Consider the following 17,552-nt stretch of genomic DNA (forward strand, 5'->3'; position numbering starts at 1 on the left):
GAAAAAAAAGTTGTTCAACGTCTATTAGTCAATTCATCAAACTTGATCTTGATCATTTTACTTTATCACAACATCTCAATCAAATTAGACTCCAAAAACACATCAATCACCATCTCTTTGATGAGAACCTCACCTAATCTTAAACCTAAATTCAAATGCCTCCACCTAACATGCACTGCATAACTGCCCATTAATTTTTTTTTTATTTTTTTTATTTTTTTTTTTATTTGGTTTCCCTCCTCATATTATGTTCTAATCATAGTGTTTTTCTTTTCTATACAATGTTCAAAATTTTTATATATACACACACATGCATACATCTACCAGGAGAGCTTTATCTTTTTATAGGATTTCCAGTACTTTGTCTTATTTTAAGAATTTTGGTGAATAAAAAAAAATTATTTATATATATATATATCAAAATTTGTATATATATATATATATATGTATATACACATGCATGCATACATCTGCCAGGAGAGTTTTATCGTTTATAGGATTTTCAGTACCTTGTCTTAATTAGTAACCTGGTGAATAAAAAAAAAATTCATTCATGTATATATAATATAAACACATTAAAGTATAACTTATCTCTAAAATTCATTGTCTTTATTTTTTTTTGTAAATAAATAGGGTATTTTAGTAAAAAACCGGGAATAAAATTATATATATATATTTTTAATGAAAACGATAAGTGCTATTAAGGGGTAAATAGGTATAGAAGTGCACCAATTACAGTGACTTAATGACCTCCTCTCCTGATGTACATTAATGATGACTTGAAAAATTTTCCGGTCATGTAATTAAAAAGGGGATGATACATCATTTCCCATAAAGGATTAATCTGAACCTACTAAATAGTATCGGGACTCAGAACAGTATATCTATATAAACAATATAACTGCAATACTGTTACTCATGCAGGGTGACCCTGACTGATTTGTAACAACTATTGGCAAAAAAAAAAAAAATTTTGACTCTTGACCAAATTTTCCTTTTGTTTTTTCAAACATTTGAACATAAAAGTGTATATATAAGAACTAATAAAGTTATGTAACATGTGCATAATAATAAATTTATACATGCAAACAATTAAAAGACAATGCCTCGGGATTAGCATTAATATGTATTGCACAAACCACGAGGCAACGGAATAAGAGCGAACATGCTCGCTGTTCAGGTCTGAACAGCAAATCCGTCCAGAAAATCAGGGATGGGATTATTCCCATCCACGTGTCAACTTGTTATTGGTTGTAACAGCACCTAGAAGTGAGCATTGCCACGGGGGACAGAAGCAGAGTACTCATGTACTCATGTCCCAAGGAGATCCCCTGTCAAACATGAAACAGCGTACAATCTCATCTTCACAATCAGAACCCTTAAACCCACCCCGAGATTCATTCAACCTAATCTTAATAAAAATAAACGGTTAAGATGAACTTGATAATCCCAACGCTGTTCTTGTAAAAACACCGGATCTAATTCCCATTATACCCCTCCTTCTTCGCCTTTGACTTCCTCTTTCTTCTATCTCTGGCCGGAAACCGGATCCTTCCTTCTCGGATCCACTGCGCTGGATCCGAAACCCGATAAACGAAACCCTATAACCAGCTCGGCCTCCTCCGCCGGACCATCTTACCGCATTCTTCTCCACTAACCCTAGACTCCTCCGTGGCCGCTCCGGCGATGACGTGAGAGATGGGCTGCGTCATCGGCAAGGCGGCGGCGGCGCCGTCGTCTCCGGCGAGGGATGGCGGTCGGAACGAGAACCATTCCGCCTCCAAGATCGACGCTCCAAACCCCGACCAGAACCCCAACGCAAACCCCGACACCATCGATGAGAAACCCCAGAAACCCGCCGGCGAGCGGCGACGGCGACCTCGAGCTGATCCCCGTCTGGGTAACCTCCCTAAGGCTGTTCACGGCGAGCAAGTCGCCGCTGGCTGGCCGGCCTGGCTCTCCGCTGTCGCTGGAGAAGCCATCAATGGTTGGACCCCTCGCCGAGCTGATTCCTACGAGAAGCTCGACAAGGTACTGACTTGGCATCGTTTTCTCCTGGTTTTTATTCTTGTTCTGATTTGGTATTTTGGTGTTTAGATCGGGCAAGGGACGTACAGCAACGTGTATAAAGCTCGGGACACGCTGACGGGGAAAATCGTGGCGTTGAAGAAGGTGCGGTTTGATAATTTGGAGCCGGAAAGTGTGAAGTTTATGGCCCGGGAGATCTTGATTCTTCGGAAGTTGGATCATCCCAATGTAGTAAAGCTTGAGGGTTTGGTTACTTCTCGGATGTCTTGTAGTTTGTATCTTGTTTTTGAGTATATGGAGCATGATCTTGCTGGTCTTGCTGCTAGTCCTGGGATTAAATTCACTGAGCCTCAGGTTTAATTTTTCTCACTTGTGGAAAAATGGTGCTTTTTTTGGAATGTTTTGATGCTGAGAAGTTGTTTGTTTGAGCAGGTGAAGTGCTACATGAAGCAGTTGCTATCTGGGCTTGAGCATTGCCATACTCGGCATGTGCTCCACCGTGATATCAAGGGCTCCAATCTTTTGCTTGATAATACAGGGTTGCTAAAGATTGCTGATTTTGGGCTTGCTTCATTCTTTGATCCGGATCATAGGCAGCCGATGACAAGCAGAGTGGTTACCCTCTGGTATCGGCCTCCGGAGCTTCTTTTAGGTGCTACTTATTATGGAGTTGGTGTGGATCTATGGAGCGCTGGATGCATTCTGGCTGAGCTTTTGGCTGGGAAACCTATTATGCCTGGCCGAACTGAGGTATATCCTGGTGGCTATGTTCATTGTCTATTGTCATAGTTAACTCTGGGAATTATTTATTTGCTTTTTGTGCTTTCTATGATATTCAATTATTTTTTCCCAATCCTTTGCTTGATTGCTTCATTTCTTGCATAAATTTCAGGTTTTCTTGATTTATGTGTGATTTGTTGCTTTTTTACTTTAATTAGTATTCCTAGGGTTCTTGGGTACTGTATTGCTTTCTCTATGACTTGCTTTGGTGATGAATTTCATTAATGTCCATTTTTACCCTTATTTACATGTGCATGTTTGGGGTCCTAGAGTTCTCTCTTTTGTGAAGTATCTTATGAAGATATATTGGTTACTACTTGGAGCTTGAGTATTTCAACTTCTTTGTTTTCTTTTCTCCAAACAGCAATAAACTTTTCTTTCCTTTTTTTCTTCCAAAGGACTCATATCACACTGCTAGTAATTTTTTGTCTCAGTAAAGATAAGAGCCATAAGTTAGCAAACCAAAACTGTTCATTTTTCTCATATTATGCTTCATATTTAGATCAGTTATATATTAAACTAGTTCCTTTTTACTTGGTTATGTAGCAGGGCTGAGGGTCATGATTGAAATATTTTGTTCACACTTCAAGCATGGATGATTTATGAAACTTATTAAAAATGTTAGCTAATATTAATAGGTCAAAGTTTGTTCAGTACAACCTTTCACGGCCAAGCAGTGGGGCTGTCAGAGAGTCATACAGAATTTTATAGACATGCTGAGAAATTGGTCTTGGCAGTTGTGAAAATTACGTACATTTAGGGTGAGAGAAAATAAAACCTGTGGATGAGAAAATAAAAACGACAGAAAAAATTGTTTGATATACCTATACTGGAGTGGGCACACTAGTGATGGAACAGTGACAGTATACGTTTGTGAAGAACTTAGCCTTACCTTTTATTTGCAAACTACATGTAATTTGTATTATACTGAAGAAAATTCTCAATAATATTTGGGTAAAGACTGTCTTCTGATCCTTGGTTAAATGGTATTTATTATTGAAACAACGCATTAGTTTTATCTTGTGATTCATATTCAGTTTTATTGCGTGTCTCCACTGATGCTTATCAGAGATGTGTTTTGAAGAACTTCAGTATATGAAAAGCGCCATAATCTTTAAAATATTGGCCAGGATGGTCCTTCTAGCTTATGGCTTGACTTTTCCTCAAACTTAACTTCAGTATCTGATCTTTTATGTTAGAGCTAAAACTGTATAATTTTTCAGGTGGAGCAGCTACATAAGATTTTCAAGCTTTGTGGTTCTCCTGCAGACGAATATTGGAAAAAGGCAAAGTTGCCTCATGCTACAATTTTCAAGCCCCAACAACCATATAAACGATGCATACAGGAAACATTTAAAGAGTTTCCACCATCATCATTGCCTTTAATTGAAACTCTTCTTGCAATTGACCCTGCTGAACGTCAAACTGCTTCCGCTGCGTTAGGGAGTGAAGTAAGTTTCAGATTTTCCTAAATACTAGCTTCTGACATCATCTTCTGGTAGTTCTACTATGCTAGTATTATGTTGCAAACATTTGTCTTTTAAGGAGTTGGCGGGCTAGAGTTTCATCTCCTTTTTCTCTATTATTCATATTAACTGTATATTTTTGGAGTTACTTTTATGGTTTATTGAGCTTGCCCTTTTATTTGTCAACAATGTCAAAAATACAACCCTCAGAATAAGTAGGCAATGGCCATGACATGCACACCTTGTCATGAATTTAGTATACTGTGGGCTGCAGTTAATGTGAATTCTGAAAAAAAAATCATCCATGTCACTTGGCCATTATCAAGATGCAACTTCCTGCATGAGATGGAAGGACATTTGAAAGCAGAGCTGGTTATGGATTCTGAAGCCCTTTTTTTGTCAAAATAAAAATTAGTAAAAAGTGAAATCTTATGTTGCAGTCAACTTGTTTTTATATATATTGAATATGGCAAAAGAGTTATATCCTATTTCCTTTGAACCCTTAGATAGTACTTCATGCTAATGGTCTTTTCATGACTAGGATAATTTTGTCGTGCAGTTCTTTACCACTGAACCTTTTGCATGTGATCCCTCAAGTCTTCCAAAATATCCTCCAAGCAAAGAGATGGATGCTAAAAGAAGGGATGAAGAAGCCAGGAGGTATGTGTCATCATTTGTCTTGTAAATCTGCATGTTGTCCATGCTTGACTTTGTCTCAGAAGTGGCTTTTTTCCTTTCTCTTTTTCCCTTTGACAATGCCTTCTTCGTTGTTAATTACACTGACATTTTAGAAAATTGCCAGGAAACATACTTGTTGAAGCTTTTAAAGCAACCATCAAGATAAATGTCATAGGCTTTTACCACTTGGTTACTCTTAAATTGAACAGAGAGATGGGATGTTTTTACCGAACACCATATATTTTCCTTTTAATTTGTCTAATTAAAAATTGTATTAACATTGTGAAGATATCAAATACAAGTTTTACTAAAATAGGTTATGGTCTTTCATTGTCCTTCTTGGTTGGGAACAAACTTCCAAATCTTCTGGTGATGGTAAATTATCCAACGCTTTGATGCATTTCTAAAAGGAAATGTACTATACATTATTTCAAGTGAAGAATATCCACAATTAAATATTATAAGTTTTGCAATTAAAACGAACCATTCATATACTAGAGTAACATCAATAGTTATTGGTGCTCAGGAGTTGAAGATAACAGACTGAAATAGTAGATAGTCTAATTTCCTCTGGTCAAAATTCTTTATTCCATGTGATCCTTGGCAGCTGGTAGCTGGAAATTGGTAAAGTTTAGTTGCATTATTATTTTACTGGTCAAAGGCTCAAGCATCACTTTAATGAACAAACCGGTTGGGTGGGATTTATTGAACTGAAATATGTGTTTATGACTATATCCTGAAAGCTTAGTGGGACTGAGATAAGAAATGCCTGAGATAAAGACCAGCGCTTTTAATGATTCTAATTTTCGAAATGATATTTTCATGTTATATTCCTGTACTTTCAGATGCCTTTGTTCCCATATTATAGTGTTTGTTTTGGAAACACCAATGCATTAATGTTGTAAATACTCAGAAATATGACATTGAAATCTAAGGTTTTACTTTTATGGTTTACTCTTCGCTGATGTATGGATGTTCAACATAGAAAATCAATTATCCAGCTTCTATTTACTTTACTCTATGAGTGCCCATTATAATCTTTGGTATAGTTATTTTTAGAGAAGGTGGTTTACACATGTTGAGAATTTGCATTCATGAATTTAGGCTAAGAGCCGCTGGTGGAAAAGGCCATGGAGATGGAGGAAAGAAGACTCGTCGTGATCGTCCTGCTAGGGCAGCTCCCGTCCCAGAGGCTAATGCTGAACTTCAAGCAAATCTTGATGTATGGCATATGCTGCTACCTCCAACTGTATCTTTTCCTTTATTTCATTTTTATTTTCAGTTAATCATAGTAGTCAACAAGCTTGAAGATTATCATGCACTGATCTTTTGTGGGGATGATCGATTCAAATTTTGTGAAACAAAAAAAATAAAATAAAATAAAAATCACGTCACTTCATGAAGCCTGTTTACCTGGATCCTCACCAAAGCAAAAAGGGAACATTTTGGATAATTAAATGTCTATTTATTTGGAAAGTTATTGGTAATAATTCAAATATTGTACAAAATTAAAGGGCTATTATATACTCATCGAGAATGATAAAGGCTTGTTCATTTCTCAAGCTATCATGCTATATATAGGTATTTATTTGACACTGAACATGGGCTGCTATTATTACCTGACATGGTTTAGATTTAGAAGTTGTCCAGGAATTGAAATAATGTGTTTAGTTATTAGATTTAGGTTGATAATTTCTAGTTTAAGGAATGTTTTTCTTCTGTTTGGAGTCAAACTTTGCTTGAATAAGTTCTTGATTCTCTATAAAAAGAGGGATAAGTCTTCTTTGGGATTAAATGAATTATTTTCAGTTTTTGTTAGCTTAATGCTATATTTTAAGGTGTGCTTGTCTTTTCTTCTAAGGTTGATTGCTTAAATTCTCTAAGTGGGATTATCTCGAAGCCTCGGTGTGATTGCCTAACTTACCCTGCATCAGTTTGGTATTAAGAGCCAATACAGTGTCTACTCGCCCAGGAAGAACATAGTGAGGGAAGTTAACTTATCTTCAATGTGATCTTAGTTGAACAGGTGGAAAATATCAATGCTTGTTTCAAATATCTAAATCAAAGTTATAACAAATTATGAGCAAGTCTTATCAGAGAATCAATCAGAGTTGATAATGAAGGTGAAAAGATTGTTGAACTAGGGGAAATAGCTTATAGATCAACAATCTAACTCTTTACTAGAACAAGAGATTGAGATTAAAACCTTGTCAAGTATCCCAAGTTCTATTAAAATATTCGACTTGAGGGGTTCTATTGCTCTCAATCTCTTACTCTACTAAAACTTAGATTGTTGACCTGTAAGCTTTCCCCCCGGTGCATCAGTCTTCTCACCTTCGTCATCATTTTTCACTTGATTCTCCAACAAGATTTGTTATAGAATTAGTTATAATTTGCTTTAACTATGACCTTAAATGAGTGTTGAAGATAAGTTAACTTCTCTCGATATGTTGTTGGCTCTTGATACCAAACTGATGCAGGATAAGCTAGGCAATCACACTTAGGATTTCTAGGTAATCACACCCAGGGAATTTAAGCTGTCAAACTTGGAAGAAAATACAAGCATGCCTTAAACATAGCATAAGATTACAAAAATAATAATAATAATTCATTTAATTCTTAAGAAGGCTACCAAAAAAATAAAAAATAAATAAAAATAAATAAAAAAATAAAGTAAAATTCATTTAAGCTAGAACTTATCTCGACTTTTAGACTTACTAAGAAATTCTACTTATAATGATTATCCTACTGTTCCACTAACAACATGTTGAAGATTAGTTAAATTCTCTCGCTATGTTCTTCCTGTGTGAGTAGACATTATGTTGGCTCTTGGTACTAAACCGATGCAAGATATGCTAGGAAACCACACCTAGGGTTTATAGGCAATCACGCCTAGAGAATATGAGAAGTCATGCTCAGAGAAATGGACAATCTCGCCTAAAAATATAGCATTAATTTAAAAATAAAAACCAAGAATGATTCATTTAATTCCTAAAAAGACCCTTATTTCTCTTATAACGAATCAAGAACTTGTCCTAGCAATGTTTGTCTCCAAACAGACAAAAAGAATTATTTAAACTAGAACTTATATACTTATTGATCAACTCAACTTATAATGATTTTCAAAACAAACCCATTAGATATGACACACTTAGGCAGGACAAAAACTGAAATGACCAAACTATTAATAATGAAACACAAGATTTTAATTTTTCGGCAACTTCTAAACCTAAAACATGCCAACTAATAATAGTGGCCCATGTTTTGCATCAAATTTTCTGCCTGCTTCAATAATATTTGAACCTAACCAATTGGAGCTTAGCTTCAAATTTTACTAAAGATGCATGGTAGTTTATGCTTGCATTTGGATTGCAAGTGATATGTTCCTTTTGGAGGTCAACATTAGCTTTTAGTAAATCATAGTATTTTTCTGGTGGGAGTGTAACTGTGCCAATCACTTGGCTTTCTATTTCCCTGATTTATAACTTCTATATTTTGATTCATAAATTTCTACCAGACAAAGATCCCATCCATTTTGCTCCTGCTGTACAAAGCCCTATAGCAATATGAATATAATCACTACATTCTCACTACTTTTGGTGAGAAAAAGATGTTTATTCCATCTGTTAGTTTGCTGGCTTGTTTCATCACTGATATGTTCTGAGTGGACTATTCTTTGTTTGTTTAAATGAAGTTATGAATCAAGTCACATCCTCTTGTTTCTATTCTGAAAACAGAGGAGGCGCCTTATTTCTCATGCAAATGCAAAGTGCAAGAGTGAGAAGTTTCCACCTCCGCACCAAGATGGTGCACTTGGCTTCCCTGTGGGTTCTTCGCATTATATGGATCCTCCAGGCTATGATCTTCCTGATACTTCTTCTTTCAGCACTATATTTCCCTCCCAGAAAGGGGCATCTCTCTCTACTTGGTCTGGGCCTTTAGTAGATCCTGCTGGTGTTGGCCATCCAAAGAGAAAGAAACATTCGGCCAAGGAGATTCATAAAGACAAGACTAATATTCGGGCAAGATAAACTTCAAATGGTCATCATGCAATCAAACAAGTATAATCCTCCACTGACCACACAGCCAGGATTTGTTTCTTGAGGTGCATTATTAGTCTGTAAACTTCGGAAGCAACTTTACTACACAGGTAAAATCTTGTGTATTAAGTTATTCTTTCTTGTTTCATTCTCAATCCCTTGGCTGTTCAATGATTTTTTTGACGGTGCGCTTTGGTATATAGGCTGGAGAAGAAGCTTCCATTACCATGTATATTTGATTCTCTTTTTCTCTTTCCTCTTTTACTGTCTGTATTGAGACTGAATGCTGGCTTAGATTAGTTGAGACAAATAAATAGTTTTGAATCCACCCGTCTGTTTGTATTTCTGTTCTTTTACTGCCTGTTGATTCTGTTTTATTTGTCCTTCTACTAAATGCTTGGTGTATTAGTTACAAATGAATTTTTGCATGGATTCAACTCCATTATTTGTATCATGTTCCTCCAGTCATTCATATAATACATTCTTTGGTCAATTCAAAAGAAACATTCTTCTCTGTCAAATATAAATTTGGAATAGAACATCTTGCACCCATGCTCTGTTACCTTGATTTTTTTTTTTCTTGGAATTAATTTCCCAGCCAATTATTTTGATAATATCTGATCAATTTGGAGACTCACTGAAGGATTGGCCGATAGTGTGCTTGCCTACTAGTAAATGTGTCAAACTAGAACTGGAATTGGTGATCATTTTCATATGTATGTTATTGATATGGATCCTCAATTGGCATGGAATTTAACCCTGAAAGCTTAAGCTGGCAGGTGGTGACTAAAACATGTGCACAGGTAGAAACAAACTCTACAAATCATCTTTGTTTGATGTGGTGGGAATTGATATATCAATTTTTTGCTGTAAAAATACATGAATTGAAGGTAGGAAGGCAGGCATGGATGCTAAAGGTGCACAAGTTGGCGGATGTTAATGGGGGAAATATATTTGTTATCTCCATCGACGAGGAATTTTGCAACGATCAGATTGGCAGCTTCGCTTGGATGGTAAGGGTCCCAAAACAAATACTTTGATCTGTCTGCACACATTGAAGATGTTGGTCCACATGGAACTATGCCTGAGAATGGCCCATTTCTACAACATGATACACTTGCTGACTCAAATCCTGCATAAACCTTATTATTGTTATTATTCAGAAAATAATTTTTTTATCATTATTATAGGATTAAACAAAAAAAAAATTACCGTAATGTTGATAATTTGTGATGAGTTCCATGACGACATCATAAACATTTGCTATGACAAATTTAGCTCCTGGAAGCCTTTGATTTAGTTCATTCATCAGATCTTTGAACTTCTCATTATATTGCATTGCTAGTTGATTAGGTAGACTAACACATTCATCCTCATCAGCTTGGTTTATTGTTTTCTGATAAGGAATGCAACCTAATGGCCCCACATTCCCTACCACAAACTTCCTTGCATCGAGCTTGTATAACCTCTGCGATAAAAAACATGATATATGTTAATATCATTGCATGATACTTTATTGCGTTTTTGTGTGTTAAATAGATAGAGGTAGAAAGAGCACCACAAGTTGGTCTCGCAATCCTTCTATAAGATTGTCAACAAATTCATCTGGTGTCTCCAATATTCTTTCTCCCACAGAGAAAACGGGAAGAAGGTAGTTGTTAAGAAAGTCATTGGATCCTATGCTGATAGAGAAGATTGCTTTGCTTAAGAACTCTTTTGCTTGTTCTTGTCCTAGAACTTCATCTAGTTGCTGCCTTGTTATGTTGAAGAAATCTACTTGCACTTCCAATCCTAGTCTGTTAATCTGCCATAATTCCATCTCTTGTTCAGAAAAAATTTTAAGACAGTGAAATCTTAAAATCGGAGATATGTGTGATCAAAGGGATAGAAGTTTCATACAAATATTCTTCCTGTTTGATTCATTATCCCTCCACCACCAGAGGCATAGTTCACTCCATGCAATATAGATGATCCTGTTGTGTCTGGTGCTAAGAATGGCTGTGGATATATTTTCTGCCCCAATTCTTCCACTGTGAAATCATCAGACAATTATGTCTATGTGCAACTGGTATCAGATATGATAGTAGTCCTATATTTGCTTTGGTACAAGGAAACGTCAATGGCGATCATTCTTAATTTCTCATGTTCTAGTTTTAGTCATGATGTTTTCTGATGAGTTCTTATTTTTCATTATACATAGAGAAATTAAACAATTATATGGATCTACAGACAAGTATATGAACAGGTACGAATAAACGTTTTTCTTATCTGTGTAATTCTTCAGTTGTATCTATACTGTCAAATATATAAACAGGTATGGATAAATGTTTTTCTTACTGGAGTAATTTTTAGTTGTATATACACCAACAGATGTATGTATCGTTACACGCAAGTGTTTGATAGATGTAGTTTCAGTTATCAATTGACTTAAAACTTCTAGGATGAGTTAAATAGAAATTCAATGGTAGTACTCACAGATGATATCGGCAATGGTCCGGCCATTGGTGTATCTTCCAGTGGGCTGACCATTGGAGGCTTTGAAATCAATACCATTCGGAGGTATATCTGCTCTGGATAGCGTATTTAAGTAGTTGTTATTTCCTGCGTCGACGAGTGAATCTCCGAACACGAATGAGACCGGAATGGTCTTCTGGCCTTTTCCGGCCACTGCAACCATGGCCCAAACTAGTACCCAGTATAGGATTGCCATTATTTCTCCCTATCTAGAATTTAGCTAGCACACAAACATATATGAATTTGCACTTGTTTATATATGTATAGAATGCAGTGTTTGTTTTTGTGAAGGACGGTGTGTTAGTGAGACTATTTGTCTTTGTTTGTATTACAAGTTTCATTTGGGTGTGTGTGGTTTGGCTTGACTCTTTCTTTGCCCTTTGGAACCAGATTTCTAGAAAGTTTTTCTCTTTATATTACTTTCTTTGTATTATATTTATATTGATAGATATGTATAAGTAGAAAGTATAGTAAACAGGGTTTCATCTTTTAATTGTATTAATTTGGTTTTATAGGTTTTAGATTGTGAACTAGAATACATATAGGTAACTCTATATGTCACCAAAAATCATATGATTTGAATTTTTGAATTTTTTTTTTGTTTTATTTATTTGAAACACTTATGTTTTATGCTAAATGAATGGATGAATGAGTAGGTGAGGATTTGGTTAATATTTGGGTGGGAGATAAACTAGCAATTTGAGCTCCTTTTTTAAAATGCAAGTGTATGAGGCTATAAACTGATTAATTTGTTCTTAAAATTTCCTTTATAAAATTATGAAAGCATACAAATGTACATCATTAGTTAACTATGATGTTAAATTTGGATTATTTATATTTATGTGAGATGAATCAAAAATAGAATTTAATGGGAGATTTAGTGTAAAAATAAAAATAATATGAAATATGTTGTAAGTGCATTTAAACATGCCAATTTTTTAAAATACATTTTCAAGTGTTTTTTTTATGTGATATAATAAGTGGGAATGTTATAATCACAAATATGAAATTGCGTGCCACTAATTTTATTTGATGTTTTTAAAAGCTCAATAGTGCATATATATATATATGCATACATAGATATTATAATTTCTTATTAATAACATCATAGAATCTAGGCTAATTGTTAACTCGCAAAAAATATAGTTTTTTCATTGGCGTTATGTAAGCAAATTTTTTGTGAGAAAAAAAAAAAAAAAATTTCTCCAATATACTCTGTGAAAAAGCTAGTGGTTTGTCTATGAATTAAAAAGTCCATTTATTAAATTTGTTGTTATTATTTTAATTTTATTTATTTATTTTTTTTACAAAAGCAAGAACCGTCCAACTACTGCTATAATATTTATACCATATTTCTATTATTGTAAGGCACTATATTGCTAAAATTTAATTTAAAAATTAATTTTAAATTTGCCTTTTCGTCATTCAAATAATAATTCACTGTACTAGGCAGTAGTTATTGTTAATATTTTAATATACTAACTAAATATTTTTTAGCCCCTTCAAATAAATAGCTTGCATACTATAAAAAAAACTACCCAAAATAAATAAATAAATAAAAATAAAAACTCTCTTGATAAAGAACGCAAACTATTCATATATGAATTTTGGTAAACAATTCAAAATGGAACTCAATAGCCATAAATAAATATTTCTAAGCTGTTTCATAAACTTAAATGAATTCATGTCTTCCTTTTGTTGAAGATGAACATTTGAATAAAAAAAAAGAAATATAAAATGAAGAATATCCATTAAATTCAGCTTGCCTTCATCTGTTTTTTATTGAGCATTTGAATCAGTAGCATTCTTGATTTCTCCTGCTTCTTTTTCCACCACTTCAATTTCTTTGGAGCTTGATTTTTCTACAACTAAAAATCATAAATAAATTCATTAAATATCATAAAAAAAATATAATGTTAATAAAATGAATAAATTTATTGAAATTAGTTATAACCAGCTATTTTTAGTAATGCATCCGATAACTTGTTTTGGTTCAATGGCCATGATATGCATTTTATCCACACAAAAATATATAATAATAATAATAATAATAATAATAATAATAATTTTCTATTTTTTGCGGGACTAATTAGACTTAAACTTAATCATAAAATGATAAAAGAAAGCTTGACTAATTATATACCTAAAGCTTTATTAGATATATTCAGAATTTTACAAATTTAAAAACTAAATTGTATATCAATAACTAATATTTGTGATGTACAATTTGGAATCTTTCTCGAACCCTATGCAAAAAAATAAATATTAAAGAAAAAAATTGCAAAGACTTGTTTATTAAAAAAAAAAATTAAAAAATAAAAATCATAAAAAATTCAATTAATAAAAAGTAAAGTTTTGAAATCTTATTTTTATCTACTGCATTTATTTATATTTTAAATTTTTTTATAAAACTTTAAAAGATAAGAAAGGATTTTCCAGTTGATAATGTTTTAAAAATATTTAACATATCTTTAATTCTAAAAAAAAAATGAAGCCACATCACTTCTAAGAACAATACATCTTATCACATTATAATTTACAAAGATTAACAATGTTAATCACAATTAAGATCAATTTTTCCACTAAAAATTGAATAATTAGAAATTAACATTAATAGCTAGGCACTATTTTTCTTCATCTATTTATCTGAAAAATAAAGTCATGCATTGAAAATCATTTCCAAGAGCTAGTGCATCTAAATAGACAAACTTAATTTTTTTTCTTCTCTAATAATGATATGCTTATCAATGTTAATCATCATAAGCATGTATATTTATAGATTAACATTAATAACTTCGAAAATTGGAACTTCTGTTCTCTCTGATCTCTCTACACAAAATCTCTCTTTTTCTCAAAATGAATTCATTTATTCAAGATCATTTCTAAGAACAATTCATCTAATAATATCAAGATTAATCTTGATAAATTAAGAAGACACTAACATGTTTAGTTGGAGATTAACATTAATATTAATTTAGCACTATATATTATATATTTTATTATAATAAAATGATATTATAAAAACTCATTAAATAGAATCCATACCTTCTTGTTCTTCCTTCTCTTCAAGCTTATTTCTCTTGGTATCCTCTTCCTTAATAGAAGCACCGCCTTCTCCTTCTCCTTCTTCTTCTTCTTCTTCTTCTTCTTCTTCTTCTTCTTCTTCTTCTTCTTTGTGTTCTTGTGTTTCTTTCTTCTCTTCAAGTTCATGATCATGTTTTCCATCTGTTTTCTCATCCTCTTCCTTGGTCTCATCTTTCTCTTCTTCAATAGAAGAGACACTTTCTTGTTTATCTTTCTTCTTTTCTCCTTCTATTTCTTCTTCATGTTCATGATCATGTACTGCATCATCTACTTTGTTATCTTCCTTGATCTCTTCAATCTCATGATGATCATGTCCTTGATCTATCTTGTTATCCTCTTCCTTAGTTTCATCACCCTCATGTCCTTTAATCTCTTCAGAGATATGATCATCATCATCATCATTGTCTCTCGTTGGTGAGAAGTACTGGTCCACTGACTCCATGGATTCCCTCTTCATTGCTACCTCAACATTAGCCTTCTCCTCCTTCACTTCTGAGCTTATCTCCTTAACACCTTCTTCACTGATCTCTTTTTCTTCTTGTTCTTCTTCTTTTTTTTCATCAACTTTGATAACTTCTTCTTCTTTTTCTTGTGTCTTTATTGAGTTCTCTGCAACCTTGGCTTCTACTTGAGAGTTTGTGTTTGTTGCTGCTGCTGCTGCTGTTGTTGTTGATGTTGTTATTGATGATGTTGTTGATGAAGTTGCCTTGCTTGTTTTCTCATTGTTCAAGGCGCTCTTTGTTTTAGTTGTGTCCTTGGTGGCCACTTCTTTGGATCCATTGCAACCCATGGAATATTGAGAAATAAGATATATATATATATATATTAGGGGTTTGTTTAGAAGTATATATGAAGAGCTTTGAGGGAAAGAGAGAGACACTAGGGTTAGGGTTTTGTTTAGAAGGATGAAGAAGTTTGTAAAAGAGAAAAAGAGAGATTAGGGTTAGGTTTAGGGTTTGTTAAGAAGGAAAGGAAGATAGAATGATATGTATATATATAGGGTTGAAGAGAGATCCAATTATGGTTGAGGAGAGAGAAAGAAAAGGCTATATATATATATATGTTTAACTTATATAGTTGGATTTGAGTCTAAGTTTAGAATGCATTAGTTTTATTTCATTGTTTGATGAGATGTTAAAATTATATTGACTTCTAAACAAAGCTATTTTCCATCTATGCATGCATGGATGATTAACTACTAATTAAAAATTTTATATATCTTTAAATAAAATTTTCTAATAAAACTTTCTTTTATGATATTATCATTCTAATTAAATGGATTATATGTTCTTATATATTTATGTCTTTATTTCCATTCATCAATAAAGATTATCCTTAATTTATAAATGTCAAAACATTTTGTGATTTTAATATTCTTTTGTGTTTAATTTGTTTAGTTAAATGATTCTAGGATCACATATTTTTAAAATTTAAATTTAAATTATATTTCAGTTTAGTTAAACTCGCAATTTCAATGTTGAAGATTTTATTGTTTATCATTATTTATATCTTTTAAAAACTAATTTACTCCTTAAGACATTTGTTTTTAAAGATAATGTGTGTGCTTATAATTAGTTATCAATATTTGGATAATAATTAAAAAAATCACTTGAGATATACATCTACAATGACAATATATTTGAGTTTATGTATTATCAATGACCAATTTTTTTTTAATTCATGAATAAAAATAGTTAAGCCTCAGTTAATTTCAATTTTTTTAATTTTTTTTAATTTTTTAACTCATCAACCTTTGGGGGAAAAATTACTAACCACCCATTCTTTTTTTGGAATATCTCATAACCCTTGATTTAATTTTAAATAAAAAGTCAGCAATTTTTTTGCTAAGCTTGCTGCCAAAATATAACATAATCATAAGAAAAATGTGTAAATTTGCTTTTTTTTTTTTAATTTCAGTTGAACATATATATATTGAGAGAGATATGGAGATAGAGTTTTATATATATAACAACATGCATGTCCCTCTAAATCACTCAATTTCTCAAAACCCCCTTCAAATTTATCAAATTTGTCAAAACTCCTGATTTTCAAAAAATTTATTTTTTTAATTTATATTAATTTAAAATTACAAAATTTCTAATAAATTAGTTCTTCTATTAAAATATGCCAGGAGTACCTATGCCAAGAGTACTTTGGATGTTCTATTAAAATATTTAAAAGATAGAACCCCATAAAAAAAAAAAATGAGGATTAGAAGGTAAATGAAAAAGAACCATGATAATAATGAAATATAGTGTATGTTAAGTTCAAAAAATTTGCAGAAATTATATCTGGCTAATAAATTTTCCTTCCATACAATAATTTTAGATGAGAGATGTAATTTCTTCACAGAAGATCCACAAACAACACATTTAAACAATATTATAAATAATACAAGTTTGAGAACAATTGATGAATACTATATATATCATACATAATGTTAGGTTTCAACTTTGCACTTGTTCATCCACTGCCCAAGTGACAATCCTCTAAATTGTTCAGTGGTTATCATATATATATATATATATATATATGCAAGTTTCCATCCACTGTATACAAAATATAGCATAAGATATCTAAATGATTGCTATGGTATGTTAAACATGGTTGTGTCACACTATTGGTTTAATAAACAAGTTACGCAACTCTTGTTTCTCATTTATTAAAGGAATTGTATTTAATAAAACAATCAATATGTTTTTTTTTTGAACATATGCCCCTATTTGAAAATCTCATAATTTAATATATATCTTTTTAAAAGTTGTAATATCTTAGTATAATTCCAATGTCTATTTTGAGGAAAAGTAAATTTACTAACCCTGAGGAGCATAGCAGAAAATATTGACTTTTAGCATGTCTATGATACGTATAATATTTTTTACTTATCTATTTTAATTTAATATAATTAAATATTTAAATTTAATATAATTAATTCACATATTTAATTATAATAATCAAAATA

At 32.5% G+C, this 17,552-nt stretch overlaps 2 protein-coding genes across 4 annotated transcripts; one reads left to right on the forward strand and one right to left on the reverse strand.

Moving 5' to 3' along the window:
* Positions 1-1,561: 1,561 nt before the first annotated feature.
* LOC120273597 (probable serine/threonine-protein kinase At1g54610) lies at positions 1,562-10,013 on the forward strand. 3 transcript variants are annotated; one of them, XR_005540577.1, is made up of 8 exons: positions 1,562-2,031; positions 2,098-2,382; positions 2,461-2,778; positions 4,032-4,259; positions 4,834-4,934; positions 6,057-6,174; positions 8,690-9,102; positions 9,883-10,013. XR_005540577.1 is itself a non-coding variant. In XM_039280258.1 (7 exons), the coding sequence occupies exons 1-7, from the start codon at positions 1,699-1,701 to the stop codon at positions 8,981-8,983; spliced, it is 1,677 nt and encodes a 558-aa protein (XP_039136192.1). In that variant the 5' UTR covers positions 1,562-1,698; the 3' UTR covers positions 8,984-9,320. The 3 variants fall into 3 exon arrangements, 1 of the variants encoding a protein (XP_039136192.1); XR_005540576.1 differs by lacking the exon at positions 9,883-10,013 and adding an exon at positions 9,196-9,320; XM_039280258.1 differs by lacking the exon at positions 9,883-10,013 and having other exon boundaries at positions 8,690-9,320.
* LOC120273599 (GDSL esterase/lipase At2g23540-like) lies at positions 9,885-11,745 on the reverse strand. Its single transcript, XM_039280259.1, has 5 exons — positions 11,468-11,745; positions 10,892-11,022; positions 10,551-10,796; positions 10,205-10,460; positions 9,885-10,124 (listed from the first exon to the last, which is right to left on the reverse strand). Exons 1-5 carry the CDS (start codon positions 11,700-11,702, stop codon positions 9,904-9,906), a joined length of 1,089 nt encoding a protein of 362 aa, XP_039136193.1. The 5' UTR covers positions 11,703-11,745; the 3' UTR covers positions 9,885-9,903.
* Positions 11,746-17,552: the final 5,807 nt, after the last annotated feature.

The sequence above is a fragment of the Dioscorea cayenensis genome, chromosome 12 (assembly GCF_009730915.1).
Source record: "Dioscorea cayenensis subsp. rotundata cultivar TDr96_F1 chromosome 12, TDr96_F1_v2_PseudoChromosome.rev07_lg8_w22 25.fasta, whole genome shotgun sequence".
Lineage (NCBI taxonomy): Eukaryota > Viridiplantae > Streptophyta > Magnoliopsida > Dioscoreales > Dioscoreaceae > Dioscorea > Dioscorea cayenensis.